The following is a 22,071-nucleotide window of genomic DNA, read 5'->3' on the forward strand; positions in this document are numbered from 1 at the left end:
AAAGTGTTTACTATAATAAATTGTACAACTCCACCTTGGCTGCATTAAGATGTTCTCTGGCTGTTTAGAAAAAAATCCTTCCAAAAATCCTCTTCCTAAAATTTCTACGTTACAATTCCATTTGAGCCTTATGTACATTTATCAGTTTATTCCATAGTAATTTAATTGATTAGTTTTCTCCTTTTGGTCATGACACAAAAGCCCACACTGATGCAGAGCAGTATCTACAATAGAAGAAGCATAATCTTGACACAGGTGGTAGAGTTTTCATACAGGTGCATGTCCAGAATATAGTTGTTCCTTCATATTCTCTCTTTAAACGGAAATAATATTTTCCAGTTCAGTGATGTATCACAAATACAGTATTTTCCAATCAATTAGTAGGAAATAGATTTCTATTGAATTTTCTTTAGCTTTAAGGAGTTTAGACATCATCAAATATTCTGCTTCGAGACATTGACAAATATCTTCCACCAGGCTGGTACCTATATAATGGATATTAACAAGAAGAAAGAAAGTCGCAAAAAAGCAATGAATAAGGATCTCTGAAATCATACGAATCCCATTGCACTCTATACACAATGTGCCACTATTAATTATAGGATCTGAAATTCTACCGAGTTACTTGTTTTCATGAGATTTTGTTAGGTGGTCATTAAGTGTCATGTGACCAACAGAAACAGTGACATGAATACATGGAGTTTAAAGAAACTTGGATTCTCATTCTACAAAGGAAAAGTTGTTTTTTTTTTTTTTTGTTTTAAACAGTAATATGCAAGTATATATTTTAAACCAACATCCAAAAGTTCTTTGGTTGGATGGTTCTAGCAGGCATTCCTACGTGAAAAGCAACATCCAAAATGATTAAAACAAATGGCTGGATATTGGGAAGGGGGCAAAGGGGGCTGAAAGTGTTGGGGGCAAGAAGTCTCAGATCACTAGTCCAATAGCAGAAGTAAATGCCAGCACATGCAAAATGTATTTTATCTCTGCAGCAGCTATTAAAACCCTGGACCCAAAGCTAGGACCTAGTCTCTCTAGTGCTGTTACAGTGTCCTAGAATGCTTATAAGCATTGCAGGAAAAAACAAAATCAAACATATATTTCTATTTATTTTTTTAAACAACCAATGTGACTTCAGTTGTTTTCAAATAAATTTGCATTTTAAGTGCAATTACTTTTGATTTATCATCTGTACAAAATGAAGGTTTCTAGAAGAAGGCTCAACTATGCTCTCCAGATTTTCTTCTTAAATCAAAAATTCAGAATATTCCATGTTGCAAAGTCTGTGCATGTGCCAGAAGACTTCCAACAGTGTACTTGAAAAGGAAAAAATTATATATGCATATTTTATTTTTGTAGATTATTATCCCAATTATACATTGTATGAAAAAACAATTGTTGTAATTGTATAAAAACCAACAGTTTTTAAAACTGCTCCTTTTTAAACTCTTTTTTAGCTCCTTTTTAAACTCTTGCTCGGCTAGCTCCTTTTTAAACTTTTGAAAGGTCAGGATGTTAGATTAGACAAGATGAGTTACTAGTATCAACTAACATCACTGAATCAATCTGTAAAAAGTATTAGGATCACTTCACAAGATTCTTGAGACATTGTGGAACTGGAGTTCAGCTACTGAAGTTATAAGTCAATGAAAACCATTTCTGTATTTTTACTCAGTTTGGTATGATAGTTATAGCTGAAAAGTAACAGAAATTATAATTGCTCCTAAAAAGACTTATGAAGTGCTTTATCACAAAATGGTTTTAAACTGTAACTGCCTAAATACAATACACGCCCATAAATTTCCTTCACAAATATGGGCAGAGCTTACCAGCTAATAAGATATAGGACTTGGGAAATTTGATGCTGGAGCTGAGCTCTATTATAGACACAGCTACACTGTGCAATGTGAGGACATTATGACCAACAGATTCAGATATTTATCTTTTATTTGGATTCAGCAGCTCCAGGTATATTCCCACAAGTACAGGCCCATTAATACTCAGTTTTATTTCCTGCAATTTTTATGACGGTCTTCCCGTAGGGAAATCAAATGAATTTTCTGAAATCTTATTAAAGAAAGCCTCATGTTGTATGCAGGTCATTTTTCAGTTTCTTCACTTCTGTATTGAAGATTACATCAATAAAATATTAAATATTCAACTCAAACCTACCCCAGACATTTGTAAAATATTTAAAAAAATAAATCCCCGGGTGTCATCTGGTTTTAAGAATTCCTGCATCATCAGAGAGGGGGAAGAAAAGAACTCTTAAGAAAAACTATCATTACTAAATGGTGGTTATAGGTCAGAAGACAGAAGATATCAGTGTTCAATTTTATATTAACTTTAAATAAAATGGACAATTCCTTACCTTCCAGACTCTGATTCAAGAGGGTCATCATTAACTGAGTCTGCGTTAAAATCCAAAGGTTCTGCATCCTGGAGGAGTTCTATTCGATCTCTCTCGGTCCTGCCATTTGATCGAGTGTACTTTGATAATGCTGAACAGTAAAAGAGGGAAAGATATTTGTTTTCTATATAAGTTTTTAAGTTTAGCATTTCCTTTTCAAAATATAATAATACATCTTGCCCAAAGATTAAGCCCAATTTAGAATAGATTTAATATCAAACTATTTCTGGCTGCATTCTTTCTTAAAGAGGACAAGTTTATTAATTCATTTTGCAATTCACTCCATCACCTTATGCTTACTTGGTTAACATTGAACTTACTTAGTCTACAATTGAAAATTTAGGTTTCCAACTGTAATAGAATGGAAAGTTCACCACAATTCTGTATAAAAAACATGTTCAAAGCTTCTGCCTGCCTTGCAGCTTCTCAAGTGCTTTTGTTTTTGAAAGCAGTTGCCTCAATACCTTGATACTTCTTCCTTTTATTCAGTAAATTTTGTAAACAGCTTTGCAGTAGTCCTTCACTCAACCTGTCACATTACTTGTTTAGTCTCATTTCTCATGTCATCTTATCACATAAAATTTATAGAAAACATTTACAGAATTACAAGTAAACTTTTTTGGCAAGGTTAGAGAAGTCAACAAAAGCGCTAAGCTTTTTTTTTTAAACACTTCATTCTTCTTTCTCAAAAATTTCACATGTAGCAATCTGAACAAGCTCATTTCACAGCAATTCAGTGAGTGCTCACATAAAAGGTTACTGGCTTCATATTTTTTGGTACTAATCTCATTTCTGTTTGCAAAAAGGTTCTTTCAGACTGAAGTAGAGAGAAATTTTAATATATAGAAAACCCTCAACTTCAAGATGTATCCCAAATAAAGTCTTTCTTGACTACTGCTACTCTAATTGCAAATACTACACATCCCATCAGAGGTCCCTGTAACAGACCAGTCAGAACCTCCAACCTGAACTAGAAAGAGAAGTGTGGAAGATAGGAGGAAATTCAGAACTCTCTTTTGATGGCTTTAACGGGCAAGATGGTACCACGCCACAAAAGGGAATGTCTCAGCACTTTCTTCTAAGACAAACAGGAAACTATTTACTGTTATTTATATAATCAGCATCCTGGAGACAAAATATTAAAATAAAGGAGAAAAAAAAAAACACACACACGCACAAAAACACCTCAATAACTTACGCCTACTTGTGTTGGTTTCTGAGAAGCTGGACTCTTTTTGGTCTGTGTGGACAGCTCTGCTTCTAGTGGAATCTTCTCTGTTTCCATAACGCTCTTTCCATTCCTGGAAAAAGGAAAAAAAATAAAATATGGGCTGCAAGTAAAGGATGGCAAACTAGGGCATAACTTGGATCAAGAGATATTCTGAATGCACAATTTAGACCTAATTGGGCATCCATATCAAATAGAAAAGAAATATTTTTAAAATGTATCTGTATCTTGTACAGGTAAGACTTTTTTTAAAAAAAAAAATTAAACTCAATATATGTCCCTATATACTATAACTATTCATTAGAAGAAAGAGTCACATCAAGCAAGCTACAAATTAAGTTTAAAGACCAGGTATGTCCAGCTGCCCCAAGCTATGGTGAGAGGATGGCAATTGCTTTATTTGGTTTTGTTTCTGCTTCCACCTAGTGGTAGGACACTAAAGTGTCCAAGTACTCATAACACAAACACTTGGATGACTCAAGTTTACTTCTGCTGTGTTTTCATTCCATCATATAATGTTTTAGCATTTATAGTTTTTACTACAGATTATAGTGAGTATTAAAGAATGTCACATGCTACTTCTAGATGACACCTTAATTTCCCAACAGAATCCTTTCCAATAGTTCAAGTAACTTCAATACATTTCAGATTTTTATCTGGATTCCAGATTGTGAACTGGTAGGAACTGGAATACTTGAAGCTACTGTTCTAATTTATGTCATGAGTTTTAACAGTTCTCAGCTGCAGAAGGCTCAAACACTGAATAATCATGACCCAGTAAAACACATAATTCAGAAAACATTCATGAAGAAATGCAATACTTGATACAAATTCATACAACAGGTAAAATCTGAGATTGAAGTTACTGTTAAAATTGAAATTGTTCTTTGTCACAACTGTGAAATGACGGATTATCACAGTATCTACCAAATGCCTCGTGCATTTGCTTTTGCTTGGTTTTGGCAAAAGGACAAGTTCTAAAATTACCAGATTTCATCATATTTTCTACCTAATCCTTTAAAAACGTGCTCAACATGACTTTTTTTGTTGTTTTTTGAGGTGGGTGGGTAGGTAGGAAGTTACCTGCTCAGTATAGAAGGTCATCAAGAATTCAAGGCACCCTAGCCTTAAAAGTCCAGTGGTTTTAGTGCACATTACTTGCCTTTTCTTGCCTTTCTCCAGGTAATATTTTTCTTTTCCTCCACCTAGTTCTTTTTGCACATATCTGTTGGATTTATCTCTCTGATTCTAATTTTTTGTATTAAATACCGAATATCTTAAATTAATGAAAAACTGAACATACCATTAATTTAGCCAAACATTTTGTTTGTGTCTTTAATTAATCACTGAGGGCAGCAGTCCTCTTGTCTTAAATTTAATTCCTGCCTCTAAGGCAGTTGGTGCATTTGCATGAAAAGGAGGAAATTAGGTCAGATCTAGTGATCCCAGAGGTTGCCTGACCTAACAGGAGGTAAACTGCCTTTTTTTTAAAAAAAAAAAAAAAAAAAAAACAAGAACAAAACAAAACAAAGCAAACAAACAAAAAACAGCCTTCTTCTCTCAATCATTCTTTTTGATCGTTATTATACTACTGGTTCTGAGTACATAACTTTCAGGTTGAAAAACTACATTTCTGCTCCTTCTAAAATGGATATTTTACTGGAAGCAGAGTAGTATCAACAGAAGAGATTGAAAATAAACCATGTCAGAATATTCAGCATCTTACAGATCAGGATCCTTTCTAAAAGGGATTTAACATAAGGAAGTATGTGCATTACACCTGTAGGCACCTGTTCGGTCCATCTCACAGCACATTCAGTAAGATGAGGATGCAAGTAAGGAGACCGCAAGTACTCCCTCTTCTTTTATAATTAAAACGTAAAATTATCTTTTCTCTGCTCAGCCAAGACTACTCTGCAAGACTAAACTGACTCCTCCAACTACATGGAGACATTTTCTTTGGTCAAATATATCAGGTTGAACTAAATATGCTATCAGATATCGGAATACATTATTATTATAATTAACTAAAATGCTTTCATACCCTTCTTCGATTTTCACCTTCTTCCTGTCTTTGCCGTTTCCTTTTCTCTAGGAATAGAAAAAAATTGTCTGTATTTAGTCACACGGAAAATCACTACCAACAGAAAAAAAGAGTGTGTGTGTATTATGTCTTTTATTTATATTTTACAGATGTAATTAAAATTTAGGAGCAAATATTTTTACCGAAAACAGTGTTCAGACAACAAAAACACAGACAGAGCTGCTTGTCAATCATTATGGAGTTTTTCACTAAAATTCAGTGACTATGGTTTCCAAGGCTTGCGCCTTGTCCCAAGGTATTATTCAGATGGATGGCAAAGCACATGGAAATTTTTAGAAAGAGCTGGAAACAGTATGATGTTAAGGTGACACTGAAGCAAAAGATTTCAATTTGACAATGGCTCAAGTTCTGTTTGGTCTTAAAAACAACCCCATAATTTCTGCCAGCAACTCTTCAGATGAAATGTAACATAACTGTATCAAAAAGCAATCTCCTGTTAGAGAGAACGAGCAACATTCCTTCTCTTCCAAAAAAAAGAAATAATCATGGTACAAATAAATCTAGTTCATTGGTTTTAATAACTGTGAAAGAAGAACAGCAGTATTACAGTGCATCCAGATATTTTAACTTCTAAATCTTCACCCAAAAACCAAAACAGCTTAGAATAACTTTAAAGGATACTTTCAACAAATGATGCCACCAACAAATGATGCCACCAAGAGAGTCTAAAAATCTCTCCAAAACAGCAGGTAACTAGAGCTCCACAGCATTACCTGCTTTCTGTGATAATGCACTGTTAGTGAGCTGAAACAGCAAAAAGAACTATAGATGACAGAATTTGGAAGGAAAAGCTTTGGAAGATTCCTATCCAATAAACATTAAAATTAGGTGCTACACCAGAGGTGCTAATTATCATTACACAGGATCTTAATACCCTTAGATCAAGCCAGTAGTAGATCAGTACTAACATCAGAGGAGCTCCACCTAATTGAATGTTAAAACACAGCTCATCCAGGGTCTAAAATTTAGACAGTAATAGAAGTTTGTATTTTATTTTGGACGTGAATGAAGTCCAATACCAATGTGGTTATATAGCAACGACACAGTTGTGAATCTATTGCCTCAATGGGTATCAAAATATTTACAAAATATTGTTACATGTTTTTTGCAACATTTTAGACACCTTTAATGCAACAATGTATTATTTCTTGTAGGCAAAATAGGATAAAGGCTGTAATTTACCTCTTCTGATCAGTTCTTTTCCTTCATCAATCAGATCAGATGTCATTTCGCTGTCCCCCATGAACTGCTGGAATCCCAGAAGATTCAAACAACGGGTTCCTAAACTGGTGAAAGCAGAAGAATAAGCAAATTCCTCTGTTAATCTACAATTAATAGTTTGGGCATAGTCTAGTGCAAAATGTAAAACAGCTTGCTTAGAAATCATGGCCAAACTAAAGAAACAAGCAATAGAGAAAAGATTATTATACTTACTCAGAAATAAAAATAAAATAAAATAAAACTTTAGAGGATTGACAAGTTCCTAAATCCAAATAAAAGCGATGTAGTAATTGTACTTTCGGAGAGGAGAATACTAATAGTAGTAGTAGTGCAAATGATTTAATGATCTGAGAGCAGTGCAAATAATTTAAAATAGAACAACTGCTTGCAGTTCTCTGAGATATAATTTATACCTGTATTAGCTCCCTGACTTTTCTCTGCCAGAACAAAATCACTATGAAGATTCCACTATTTTGATTTCTGCATTTTCTGAAACCACAGTAACATGGGAAGCCACTTTCATCTCAGTTTTCATTCATCTGGCACACTCTAAGTTTTCAATTTCCCTCTAGAAAATGTAACCAGTGTTTTTCTTGTTGTTGTTTTCCTCTCAAACAGCAACATCTATATCATTTTGAAACTTGGCTTTGCCATATACTTACGCTGAGACATGCACTCCTGGACTATCTGAACTTTAAGATTTCTGGATTTTATGAAGGAGACAGTTTTCCTTAATAGATTTTCATTAAACATTTAGTTCTGTATATACCTGAGTTCTTAGAAGGCATTAGAATTTAAGCAAAGTGACTTATTTTGTTCATTTTCTTTCCTTCCTTTTCACTGTAATACTGGACACTGATGATTTTTTTCTTTCCCATCACTGTACGTTACCTAACCTGAAGCTAGACAGGGAAAAGCTGGGACTAGATCCTTTTGTTATTACTTACGGATGTGCAGAAAATATAGATACTCAGGGTATTGCAGTGCGTTCTACATAATTCATAACTATACATTACCCTTGAATGAATGGCAATGCAAATTTGAAGGAGCAAACACAAACATGGCCAAACAGGGACTGACCAAGGATAATTCATCTCTTACAGTGGTCAAGAGCAGGTATTTTGGAAGAATACGAGGACAAGGCAAACATACAGTACTTGTGTCAAATACCTTCCAACATCCAACAATCTCTGGTTCAGGAAAAAAGTATCCCAGAATTTAAACCACCATGCTTTTAAAATGGTCTGGTAGCTCATCAGATACTTGTTATGAGCCTGTTGGAAAGTTCATGACCCAAAGTTTCATCTTTTATTAGTATGTCACAACTCAAGTGCTAGAAGGAGAATCTCTTCCTAATCAAAAAAATTAATATTATTAAAGCAGGACTGTGATTCTCTGCATTTGTTTGCAAATTACTTACCTGAAATATGTGGCAATACAGAGAATGACAACAAGCATTGGATAATATATATAGAATCCATCTGCAATGAAGGACAGCACTCTCATAGATCCCATTATCTGGAAAAAATATAGTACAAGAATAAATTCTACATACTCTAGACATATCCAGAAAGGTATCTTGCCTTTTTCACAAATACACATTGCTTTGTAGTTTTTGAAATGCAGGTAATAATTATTTAGTTAACAATTTAAATTTAAAATTAAATTTAAAATTACCACTACAGATTTATTTTAGGCAGTTGACCTGGAGTGCCAGGCAATAAAGTCACCTCTGGCAGGATATTCACTCCCAGGTTTCTCGGATACTACATCTTTTTGCTTCACCCAACACAGAATCAGCTTGAACTTGTTTGATGATTGTACCTGCTGAAAATGGAATCTCTAGGCCAATAAGCTATTTTCTGGTAACAAAGGCAGAGGTGGCTGACTACCCTTCAAGATCAGTTCTTCAGTTAAAAGCAATCTCTTGTTTTTCAGTGGCAAGTTAGGTTTGCTTCCAAAGCACAGAGTCACTTCATATACTGAAGCTAGCAGAAGCTACAGCTTGGACCCTTTAGCACAAACTGACCAAAATAGAAATATGGAGCTACTGACAATTAGTGTGGGTAATATTTTTCCTCTTAATCATACAGAAGCTTCAAAAATATATTTTTCTACACTTACTGATGTGTAAGCAGTTGGCTGAGTGTTTTTATGAGAAATTGTTGCATCCATATGAGTCAAGCCCAAAAAATTCAAACATAATGGTGGAGTAAGACGGCAAAATAACCTGTATAAATGTAAATTGAAAGAATACATAACCACAATTCCTTGCATTAGAAATATTAATAAATGATAGCTAGATACAACGTGGAATAATGATGAAGAGTTTAATGGAATTTATATCCTTATGATCATAAACAAAAGAACATTAAGTTTAATGTATATTTTTAATTATTTGGCAGAAAGTTTAGTTCAGAAAAGCATAATTTATACTATGTACTCACATTCCACTGAAAAGGAGACTGTATGCATCCGTCTGATGATGTGAAGCTAAGTAATAATAGTTAAATACACGGATCCTGAAGACAGTAGAGTAAACACAGATACTTAGGAAGAAGATAGTGAGAAAACAGGCCATCTAGGAAAGAAAAAAAAAAAAAAAAGGCAGCACCTGAATTTAGAACTCTGCTCAGGGTTTTAACATTTACAGCCTATGTTTGCAACATTTTGATAGCACAGTACAATTTTTCATTCTGAGAAGGAACAATAATATGAGCAGGAGGTTTTATTACTAGTTTAATTTGAAAGCATCCTGCCCTTCATGTAAGGGAATACAAGCTACTCAAGGAACATGTATGCTACTTCTCTCTTTTATACAAATTAAATTACTATAATTGTCTCGGTAATTACTATGATTGATTTGACATTTTCTTCCCAAAATAAGCAGTAATACAAATTCAGCCTTTAGTGTTAGTGTACTGGATTTTTCAACTCAGCTCCTTTACTGATAAATTTGAGCACTCTTAGGCTACTTGTACCTCTCAGGGCTTAAGTTTTAGTCAGTAGCAAATTAATACCTAGGAAAGGCTGCATAAATGGCTCATTAAGGACATATCAGACAAAAAAGTCTAAAGGTCTAAGTTCCAGGCTATTATTGCATAAATTATTCTTCCACTACGTACTACTTGGCTCACTGTCTTGCATACAGAAATGCAAGAACTGAAGAAGAGGGACCTCCTCTGTAGAAGCCAAATTTGGTGGTACGTATTTTAGAGACCTCTGGAAGTTGACAGCTTGTTTACAGAGACTTATTTTAAAACCAGAATAGTCTACTATTATTGTAATCACAATCTAACCATAAAGATCTTTGCTGAATGATTTTCTCAAACTTACCTCTATATATATGTAATTGTATGTCTTTTCTGCCAGCTGGATGAAAACTGCAAATAGGGATAAAACGGGTTTTGTGCTGAAAAATGTGCACTCCGACCACACAACAATCACAGAGAACGTGGCCAAAACAACCGCAAGAACCCTGTAAAACCATGGTCGTAGGAGACATTCCCAGTACCACTCTGGAGAGAGGAAAAAAAAACAGACGTACATACATATCCCAAATCAGCTTATGTAAATTACACAACCAGAAATGAAACTGCCTTAAACTGTCCTAAGCTTCATACTTGCCCTTACAACAAAGACTGGAATCTGTGGTGCCATTCACTTAAATTCAGTGCTTTTCTGATGTCTAGAGAACTGGCTCAGTCCTAAGCAATCAGCTAGAGACCTGGGAAAAGGAGGGTAGGATTTGGGAGGCAAGTTTTGCAAATATTTCGCACAGAGGGTGGGGAGTATAACCCTACATTTTGGGTCCAGTTAAGACGGGCAACCAAGTTTTCATTTGCTGGTTCCTCAGCTATCCTCCAAGGGCAAAGCTTAAGCTATAAAACAATATTGACACAACCTAGCAATAACTCATTACTATCACACAACAAATTAAAATTAAAGCAAAAGGAGGACAAGGTACTTTCTTAGAAAATGCACAAGGAACCACATCTTCAAATATTTGGTATAGGATGGACAAGACTCCTTTCCCTCACTTTTAATGGAAGAGCTGTGTCCCACAAAACATAGACAAAAACCACAATCCCCTAACCTAAAGTTTCTATTTTTCTTTCTTCTTTTAAGACTTCTTTCTACTTTTCTACTGCTATTACAACATGTAATGGTTACTAAGTTTGTAGAAAGTTTAAGTTAATGGTCAAAATTATGAATCAATAGCTGATGTACATCTTGGTGTGCTTATATGAGGGAATGGCCATTTGCTGCCCTCGAAGATAATTGAGCTGTTTACGTAAAACTATCTAATTTTCTCATAGAAAGGTACCAGATGTTCCTTCACATATCTAAAATCTGCATGATAGCACTTACCAACTGTCGGTGTGTAGAAATACTGAAAAAATTTATTCTCTGATTCCTGGGTTTGAAAAGTATGAACAAACTGTCGACTTGCACTGGTTTCATTTTTTGCCACATCTTCCAAGTAAAAGGCTTGTTCTAAAAGAATTTGCCACTGGACCTGTGTGCGACGATGTCTCTGTACTGAATAAATTACCTGCAGTAAATAAATCCCATGAAACTGTGGTTACAACATCCTTGTTCCGAGAAAGCCTTGTAAAATCCCTCAAAAAATTCCCATATAAGAGAACTGCAAAGCTTTATTCTGTAAGTCCAAAGGAACAGGAAGCTAATTCTCTTGAAAGAGATATACAAGAATCCCGAGTTTTAAAGCTCTCTCATCATAATCTCTCTGGAAGTCAGCTGGCATACCGAACTATGTTTCTCTAACTGCAAAAAGTTTTCAGAAGTAGTAATCCTGAAATGCACTATTCTAAACAAATGAAGCATCAAAATGCACAGAAATTCTTAATTTGACTGTCATGTATTCTCATGACATTAGCATAAATAGGGCTATCAACATACCTGCTTGTGAAGTTTGACCAAGCTTTTTTCACTCGGATAACTGTTCTGTCTTTCATCAAAATCTTCATAATCATCCATGTTCCTGCCCATTCTTTCCTGGTACTCTGTAGGACACTGGAAGGAGAAGGAAAATCGACTGAATTACGAAGAAGCAGTAGAGAGTGTTCTTTGTTATTATTTTTAAGTATTTTTTGGACATTCACAAAAGTTAAATGCTCACTCTAAATATTGATTTTCCTTTTTATAAAGGTTTTGGTAGCAGTATTTGTCCTCCACTAGTAAAAGAAAAACTCATATTTTCCTGTTCTAGAATGATCACCTTCTGTTTCTTAAAAAAATACTTATCTTAGTGTATAGTAAGCAGATAAAACATACATTGTAAGCTGTTGTATACTGAATAAGGAACTTTAACTCAAATGTAGTCAGTGGAAGTCATAATGCAAATTAGAGATTTTACATTAAGATGAAAATAAAGAATTAGTTACCTTTTTCAAAATTGTATCAACGCATTTCCTCAAAGGGTGATTATACTTGATACTTTCATTTACTTTACGAACCTCCTGTGCATAAAAAAAACCCACATAAATAAATAAATGAAAAATCCTTTCTTGTTTTAGTTGTAGGAAAAGAGGTTGGTTTAGTTTAATATTATTAATTTAAGCAGCTTGGTAAGTATCCTAGTACTCTGCTTAAATTGTATCTCATCTCCTGCTTATTTCCAGAGACCATTTGGCCTGCATCAGTAATAAACAGATGCTACCTAATGGCTAGAAAAGATTTGTCAAAACTAGTTCTAACAGCTCATCAGTCATAATGAGAACTATATTTTGGTTCTTCATCCTGTAGGCAATGCAGACAGAACCAGCCTTTGAATGAAATTAAGTACTCACGTCCAAATTTTTACCAACTTCATTTAAAAGAGAATGCACATAAATTGTAGATGTTAGGCAGATGGAACTAGAAGCGCATTTGTCTAGTTCAAAAGGAGACTATATAAACACAGACCGTCCTTCGACTTATCAAAAGGCGTTCGAGCTGCCATGAGACATAAATTCTTCATGTCAAGCCATATTTCTCCTTTGAATTTTATGCAGGACCTAGTGTCATTAAGTGGAAAACTACAATGATACTCTCAAAAATTAGAGATATTTCACAGTATGTTTGTGCTACTTACATTTTTCTGACACAAATGCCCTCCTTCCCTCCAACACCGGGAAATTCAGGTATGACTAATGGCAACTGTTTATATTTATAGGGAAAGTTAATTACCTACCTCCATAATATCCTCTAAATTCTCCTCTGCATCTGCTTTTTCGGTCATCAGTTTGGCAGCTTTGAAATATGTCTTCATGAGAAGATAACCCCGTTTGGCCCCATTCCAGTGAGAACGGGGAATTTCCACCAAACCATAACCCAAAAGCAACACGAGAAGAAAGAGACCCCAGGTGTTTGCTGCTGCTATCCCGATAGTCTGAAGTTGGTTCCTAAAAATACATAAATATATAAACAAATGAACAACCTACACACACGAAAAGAGCGCGTGTGAAATATCTGTGCAGGAACAAGGTGTACAAATGCACAGGAACAAGCTCAGTATCACGTAATTCTGCTTGTTCAAGAACAATCTAATACTTTGCCACATTTAAAGCTGCTATGACTTTTCCCATTCTTCTGAAAGAGGCATGAGGTTGTTTGCTCAGAGTACCCTCTCTGGAGGAAAACAAAAGGAATCTGTTGCTTTAGGAAACAACATGAAGGTGGCAAACTTACTAAAACAAAGCATCCCTACAAGAAACAGCCTCTTTCAGCAGCAAAAGTTGAAAACAACTAAGCAGCAGGAGCTACAGTATATAACTTGTAAGACTAATGTTACACACAGCAATGATTTTGACTTACCTTAAGGCCTTTAAATTGACTCTACATTAAGACAGAACTGCTACACAGGAGGTACTGGCTGACAAACATATTTTGAAAGGTGTTATTTTCAAAACACTGAAAAGGCTTTAGTACTAGCTTTGCAAATGCATTTGTTGGGGGGGCGGGGGGGAGGGGGGGAACACTGCAAATATAAAGGTATTCCTCAAACCTGCATATCAAAACCAGAAAACCCAAAGAGAAAACACATTTCATCTACAGAAGATGTATCTGTGATGATAATTTTTTTAAAAGATTTTGTGCAATACATCATTGTTCTTACCATTGCAAATTGAAGTTTGGGTTTACAGCCACATAAATTAAAAAAGCTCCAAAAATCAGCAAGTAAGTGCCATAATAGATTGCATTCTCGATCAATGCAGTTTTAATCTTCCCAGTAATGGAGAACCCTCCTGATCTCGCATACGATTGCATGAAGGGTAACAGAATCCTAGGAAGAAAGAGAAAAAAAAAAAACAAAAAAGAACAGCACAACTCAGCCAGACCAAAAGTGTATCAGTGACAAAAAGCGACAGGGCCTTTAACTTAAAAAAGTCCCAAGCATCTAGCAAAATTTGTAAGTTACCCTATGTTTTTATTCTAGATACACTGGTCTGACGGCCATAAATAAATTGCAGATAAAAACATGGCAGCTAGCTTTACCGTAAAAAAACAAACAAAACAAACACTTAGCAAAAATTTATCTTCCTGAGCTACAAAGATGGTAATTTGATTATTAGCTAATTAGACACCACACACTGATCTAGACCAAAAGTAATTACATTATTTGTTGGAGCAAGGGGCTCGACCTTGCCTAAGGCTTCAGATCCTTTAGTTATATTTGGGGTACTTTAGCAAAATAATGATCATTCATAGACCTGCATTTTATACATGCAGAGAGTAAAGGAAAAAAAAATAAAAAAAAGAACGAACCTACAAAAGCCCAATACCTTGTGGATAAGAGTCCTGTTAGAGAGAAAGATCCTCTATATTTTATTATTTAGTAATAACTTTTATACTATCATGCTCACATCTATTCTTAGAGATAAAGAACATGAAGTTGAGAATGGAAAAAGACAAACTTCTGAACAGTTAGAAGTAGTCTTCTGCACAAGACGTTACAGGAACAAAACAAGGTTTCATAAAGCTAGATCAAAAAAAAACCTAATAAGCTATAATGCAACTCAGAAATTTCTAAGTAATTTTACTGTTGTGTAAGTGGAAAAAAAAAACCTTTTCACACCACCTCCCCATAAAAAAAATTGAGTGCAAACTGCCCAGTTTCTACTCCAAAAGTGAATCAAGGTAAATAGTTTTCATTTGAAGAGGTGCGGAAGAAATACAAGGTCAACTGAATGCACTATTAGAAATCTTTCTTCAGTAAGAAGTAATAGATGTGATTAGACAGCTTTGTGGGGGAGTGATATATAAACTTAAGATTAAAGGAGTACAGTAAGACTCTTAAGATGTTATAAAAGTATTGTGGTCATATTCCTTTGCTTTACTTACCACGTTAAAAACTGTGATGTCCAGTATACAACACGCCAGAAAATTGGCATAATTCCATTGGGAATGTAACTCCATGGTTTGAAACATTTTTGCTTGCTGTAATAACAGAAGATAGCTTAATGTTAGTTGTACACTCTAATACAGATTTTTTTTCCTATAAATTCCCCCATCCAGAAAATACTTTGAATATGGCTAGTGCATAATACACATCAAATCAGTGGTCAAAAACTGCAAATACATCTAAAAGAATAAACTGAATCACCATTAAAAATATTTACCTTGAAAGTTTGAAAAGAATTGTTATGCATAAATGCCGAGCAATAGACACAGATGCATTTCCTTCACTTTCTTTTCCCTTACAAAATACTTATTTAAAAACAGTCTAAGGAAGAAGACATACAGCTCGTACCTTGGAGCAAGTGTAACGTAGGAGCCATTGTTTTCTGGAGGGCTGGAGTTAACAGCAAGTTTGCAGCGATTATATATAGTCTATAATACACATAATTTTACATTAATGAATGGAACAAGGCACATAATTATTTAAAAAAATGCTTTTAAAAGACACTTTTTACATTCCACTTTTACACTTGAGGGCAATTAAACTAGCAAAAAATCAGCTTTCAAATACACACAGGGCCAGTAACGGGAAAAATGAAAGTCTTTTTACATTGTTCAAATTTAAAAAATATATACTATAAACAAATTAATAATGAATTTTTAAAGCAAGCTTTAGTTTACCTGATGAAAAATATGAAAGTCAGTTGTAAACAGAGAAATTGTCAAACTAAAACAATAATAGTACTTACTTTAACAGTATACATTTGAAAATTCTGTTTTGTTTAGAATTTCTATTTTTAAGGTGTAATTGTCTTCTGAAATTGTGAGTTAAGAGGTATTACCTACCTATTTATTCAGTTAAATAGACAACCTTAGAAGTTTCTTACCGTGCTAACATCCAGAGGCAGTATAAATACAATAAGGAAGCAGAGGTACCAGGCCAACAAGGTTGCTATGATCACCAGCCTATGCTGTTTCTTAAAGTCTCCATATCGATGAAGTAGGAATAAAGCCAGGAAAAAGACAAATACTATCTCAAGGGCCAAAGCTGCACCACTCATTATTGACGTTCACTCCAGCCACGCAGAGCAGCTCAGTTAAGAAAGTGAATTAGAACTGTAAAAGAAGACAACATTTCACTACATTAAAACCTCTAGAAGACAGTCACGCAGAAAACAGAGTATCAGAAGTCTCATGAAAACACTAATAGCCTTTTTTGGCTCACTTGAAAAGAACTCTGATCAGATGAAGTATGAGATTTTCAGCAGGGTATCTTTTCAATTTTGTCATTTTAGCAACCTACTGTGATAACTCCTCTTACTCCTCTTGATATATTACAGATCCAGAAGCCAAATCTTTGTCACTGACTAGAACTATAATAATTTTTAAGACTGGTATAGTGAAGTTTCAAAAGAAACTTCACTCTGTTCCTTTTTTATTCTTGGAGAGGTCAATTCTTTTGAAAAGGAGAGATGAAAGGTTTAAAATCAAATTTGTTTCTAGAAAGCTACTGAGAATTGTTTTAAATGGACAGTTTCTTAATTTTGTATCACAATTAACAGAGTGGAAGAATAGGGTATGTCAGTCTAGTGGTGATTCACTTCTCAATCTGAAATTTCTTGTAATAAGGGACAGCATGTTAGTTCATTCATCTTTCCATCCTACTTCTGTTCTTCAGAGAAACAGAGGTCTCCATTCAGCATTTGTTATTACTAGTTTGTTAGTACTGTTGGGATATATTTTTGCTTTGTTCACCATTTGGATTTATTGACAGACGGGACTGTTAGGAATGCTTACAATTTCAAACAGGCCTGCTGCTAGCTAGGAAAAGGCTGCACAAAACCCCGTTTACACAGGAATCAGGCAGGACCAAATTAGAGGCTAAATCAAATTGCCACAGAAGTCAAGCAGGCCCCTTCTGTCGACCAACAACTGATTTGACCCTGAAAACGCTGGCAGAGAGCATAAAGATCCAACCATTTGTTGGCTTCTTTGTTTCTGACACACACACAGATTGCCAGCACACACAACCAGTCTGCAATCGCTGCTGCACCTCTCGGGCATGGAACGTTCCTGTAAAAATAAGCCACTTGCGGCAGATCTGCACTGCTTCCCTCTAAAAAGGAAACAAAGGTACTCACAATATTTAATCATAACAACAACAAAAAAGTAAATTTATGTGAATTATTATAATATATTTCTAGAAAATTAACTGCTAAAGGTTTTTCATTCTAAAGAATTTCCAAAACACCAAATATGCCAAATCTGGTAAGACAAATAAGCTGGCAAATTGATCCATGTCATGCTGCAAGGATCATTCCCTAAGATAAAATGGTTAATAGCTGGTATGCACCTAAAAATACTGGGACAGGTGAAGAATTTGTACATTTTATATCTAGGAAATGGTAGTTAATTATGGCAGTAAGTAAAAATAATCAAACAAGCATTCACAAACTTACCATGACCTATTAGAGAAGACTTCCATCAATTTGTTATGTTTTTATTTATAAGGTTTCTGATGTTTTAAAGTACACATAATTTTATCCTATCACTTCATATATTTTTTGTGCACACAGTGTGTTTGCTCTTCTATTCGGACAGGCTAGACTGCCCATTTAAGTTGCCATTTTAGGTGGTTTGATGGAACTGAAAAAAGTTTTTACTATGGCTTTCCCGCTTGCATTTTCAATGCATTCACTTTTAACTAGAAATTCAGTTTTAAAATAAACACTGCCACTAGTGATTCCCTCAATTAATTTTAAACCTCTTCAAAGTTTTTTGAAATAAACCATTTCATTTACTAATCTCTCAGGATAGTGTGTAGCAGACATGGATGGATGAGAGATCTAAGTGAAAACTGCCTTATTTCTAGTTAAGAGGTTACAGGTTTGCAACACTGGCAAGTCCTAAAGGACATGCTAGACGATAATTCTGTGATATATCCCTGAAGATTTGCTACTTACTACTTTCACAATTAATTCCCAAACAGTTAAAGCAATTTGGCAACTCTGCAATGGCTTTTACACAGCATTTCATTTCTGAAAAGAATAAGGTGCCTGTGCAAAGAAAGGACCCGTTGAGGTGGACTCCAACACAGCTTTAACCAGAAATCTCAGGTTAAACTGTAATACTGTAACACTATTTTCAAATTTTGCATGAAAGTGACTTATTAACACACTGTTCATTTTGGAAACGAATATAATTACTACTTGAATTTTTCTCATTTTCTGCAACTTTCTTACTATTCGCCTTGACACTCTTCCCCAGCTTCTACAACTGTCTGGAAACCACACAATATTCCACCTATAGCCTCAGGAGCACTGAAATGAGGCTAAAATTGCTTCACACATCTTACCGAAACGTACAAAGAAAATTATAACCAACATGAGGCTCACTAAATTCCCAAATTCTTCACCCTTAACAACCACAACACTGTCTTCCACCCTGTATTTGGGTAGTTGATAACTCCTGCTTTGGCATCATCTGCCACAGAACTCCCCTGACTCGTATCCCCTCCCTGCCATATGCTTCTTCTCTGAATCTTCAAGGCACCCTGATTTCCTTAACACACTCAAACACGTCTGTAATCCCCCCGAGCTTTGTGTTCTCTTCAGTTTTAATAACCACATAACTTCACTATGGAAGCTTTGAAAATACAGCAGAGCAGCTGACCTTATTCATGTAGCTTTGCCTTTCCATGTACCAATAGTTCCCAAACTTCCCTAGCTTGGCTACAAAAACATCATGAGAAACAGAATCAACATCCAAACATGGGACATCAAGCGATTCTTCTCATATATAATTCACCTGCTAGTCTATTAAGAAAAGAGTTTAGATTACTTTTATAATTTGTCTTTGACAAACCCATGTTGGCTTTACTCATCTATTATGGTCTAGATGCTTACAAATTGACTTTGTTCTAAGATTTTTTTCAGAAACTCAAAATGAAGCTGTTCATTCTCTTGTTCTCCCTCCCGTTCTTTAAATATTAAAGACAGTCAACACATTTCTGTTTTTTATACCTCTCGTACCTCAGACAATAACTACTTCAGTCTTTGCTGTTCTTCTTAATCATGGTAATGTAGATCAGGTCAAACATATTTGAAAAAGTTACACTTCCAGAAATCTTGGATATTTTCAGCTAAGCTACTTTGGAAGAACCAAATGACCAGAGGTGAATGACTGCCATATCCTATATTTGAAACTTTACATATTGCAGTTACAAAGAAGAAGAAAAGAAATCTTTCACAAAGGAACTTACCAAGTTATGAGCGAGATACCAAAGACAGCAACAGGCAAAACTGAGAGAAACATCTGCGAGACAGCACCTACCCCCTGAGGATGAACCCACATCTCTGTGACGACTATAACCTGGGAACTGCTACCCCAGCAAAACACCCACGTGTAGCTCAGTAGTGACCTTTGCCTTCCCACCAGGTGACAAATCTAGTTGCTAATCAGTTTCTTTCAGTATATCTACCTTGGAAAACAAAAAATAAGGTCTGCCACAACAACCCTGAGAGGTTTCTGAAGCCCCATGCTGAAGTAAGAACCCCTTTTACAGGCGTGCTTAATTAAACCTTTTGGACTGATGAAACCACTCACTATTAACAACCCTTAGCACGCCCATCAACAAACAACGGGCTAACTTAACCTCCCTTGGTTTCTCACACCTTAGAAATCTTAACACAAAACAAACAAACAAAAAAAGAAATCAAGCAACATTAAAAATAATCCTTCCAGCCATCTTCATATCCAAGTCTTCGATGTGTGTGCATTTTTTCCTTTATTATGCAATATCCATTGCAGATCTTAACTCAAGAAAACTACCCGAAGAAAGAATCTAGTCACAGGCTGCCCGAGAAGACTGAGCACAGCAGTTACCCAGATGCATTAGCTGGCAACAAAAACCTTTGAGATGAATCAAAAAAACATCCACATGGCACCTAAGAAACACGAGTCCCACTGCACGCAGACGTTCCATCAGCATCCATAACCTCAACCATACCGAAACAAAGAAAAGTCTTAAATGGATTAAATATTTAATTGCCGGCATATAAATACTTAGGGAAACTACAGGTTTTGTATTTGTTAATGAAAATAAAAAGACACAAGCATATGCAGCACTGATTGCATGCAAAATAGGAGCATTCTGGTCTAGTGAGAAACTGAGTTCTCCTTGGGATCAGTACATAAAAAGTAAATGTTTTGCTGAGGTAGATAAGGATATTCATACACAAGCAAGGAATCCACAGCACAAACACACGGTAAGCTCGCTTCCTTTACTTGGCACTGCCTGGTCCTCAGACTGGAGATGCTAAGTACCACAGACACTGATGCTTTCAGAGAGAAGAGTACTATGGAAAGAACACATTGCAGAAAGCAACCTATTTGGAGAAGCTGAAACAGAGAATACAAAAGCTGGTCTGGTTGCCACAAAAACCTCAAAAAAAAACAACCATGCATAACAAATTCCTGTTCAGGAAGCCTGAGCCTAAAGCACAAAGAGCAGGTAGGCAGTAAGAAACCTGTGGTCAATCACAGAATCAGAAGTCTAACAGTGCCACAATACAAACTCTGGTAATTTAGAGTTTTAAAACACACATTTTTACTTTTTTCCTTTCACCAAATACTTTCACATTCACTCTCCCATGGTGAGAAAGAAGAGTGAATATTAAAGATTAAAAGATGAGAAATAAAAAGAGATGCAGTATAGCAGGTAAAATTTAGCCAGTTTCTTTTTTTAAAATATATAAATATATATCATTTGATTATCCCTTTAAGTAACCTCTAAAGAATCACTCCCTGATGTTAGTTAAAACTGGAAATGATTAATGCTATTGCTCCACAAAAATTAATGCCAGCTGAGTCACATCAGTGACTATATCCAACTTAATAGCCATGTGTGGTTTGCCAGGCTTTCCATGGCCGTCTCCAGATCCGCAGGCACAGCGATCCCCATCGCTGTGGCACAAACAAGGGGCAGCATTTAGGAGCAGCTTGCTGAGTAAGGGTGGAGTTGTAGGTGTGCTCAGAATTAGTTTTCCATCCTCACCAATTTCCAAACATGCAATTTGGATGTTATGGGTGAGGAATCACATTACTGGAAACAGGACTGGGATAAATATCTTGAAGCCTCGCGTGAAAACACCAAGCGCGTTTTAGACAGGAGTGGCCGGTGATGTGACCAGAAGATACAGACACGGCTCCTCTGTGTCCCTCAATCCCACTCGTGCACACGAAGGTGCTCCCAGAGGGCAGGAAGAGCTGTAAAATCCTGTAAAAGAAGAGCCACCATCACCGTGACTCTGCCGAACCAGGCACCGCCGCACGCTGACGCTGCTGCAGCAGACGGCTTCATGCTCACCCACCAAACAGAACGTGCTCTTAACTCTGCGTAGGTCAAGAAAACAAATAAACAACACATGGTCCCCTGTGTCGGAAACGTACCCGTCGAGCGTCCGCGGAGGAAGGGGAAAGCCGGGGCCGAGGGCAACCCAACGGCCGCGCGGCTCCCCGCAGACACCTCCGGCCCGGCCCGGCCCGCCGGGGGAGCCCTCGGGCGCCCGGGGGGCTCCGCGCTGCCGCCCCGGCTGGGCCGCCCCCCGCGCCCCGGGCGCTTCGCTCGGCCCGGCCGTGACGCGGCGCTGCCGCCCCGGTCCCGCCTCACCTGTCACGGAGACGGCAGCGCAGCTCAGCGCA

General features: G+C 36.2%; 1 protein-coding gene and 1 long non-coding RNA gene across 2 annotated transcripts in view; both read right to left on the reverse strand.

Annotated features, from left to right (window-relative positions):
* Positions 1-22,071, reverse strand: part of LOC148593136 (uncharacterized) — a 396,995-nt gene that overhangs the window by 336,594 nt on the left and 38,330 nt on the right. The gene's annotated exons all lie outside the window — the stretch shown is intronic.
* Positions 131-22,068, reverse strand: LMBRD2 (LMBR1 domain containing 2). The gene is made up of 19 exons (XM_088532104.1): positions 22,040-22,068; positions 17,423-17,485; positions 16,257-16,485; positions 15,722-15,801; positions 15,313-15,408; positions 14,087-14,254; positions 13,163-13,373; positions 12,375-12,449; positions 11,890-12,003; positions 11,338-11,521; positions 10,303-10,484; positions 9,414-9,547; positions 9,091-9,196; positions 8,387-8,484; positions 6,928-7,031; positions 5,686-5,732; positions 3,612-3,714; positions 2,375-2,504; positions 131-485 (listed from the first exon to the last, which is right to left on the reverse strand). The coding sequence occupies exons 3-19, from the start codon at positions 16,428-16,430 to the stop codon at positions 425-427; spliced, it is 2,067 nt and encodes a 688-aa protein (XP_088388230.1). The 5' UTR covers positions 16,431-16,485; positions 17,423-17,485; positions 22,040-22,068; the 3' UTR covers positions 131-424.

Source organism: Tinamus guttatus, unplaced genomic scaffold, assembly GCF_059628265.1.
Source record: "Tinamus guttatus ecotype Peru unplaced genomic scaffold, ASM5962826v1 Tinamus_guttatus_pri_ptg000455l, whole genome shotgun sequence".
NCBI classification, from domain to species: Eukaryota; Metazoa; Chordata; class Aves; order Tinamiformes; family Tinamidae; genus Tinamus; species Tinamus guttatus.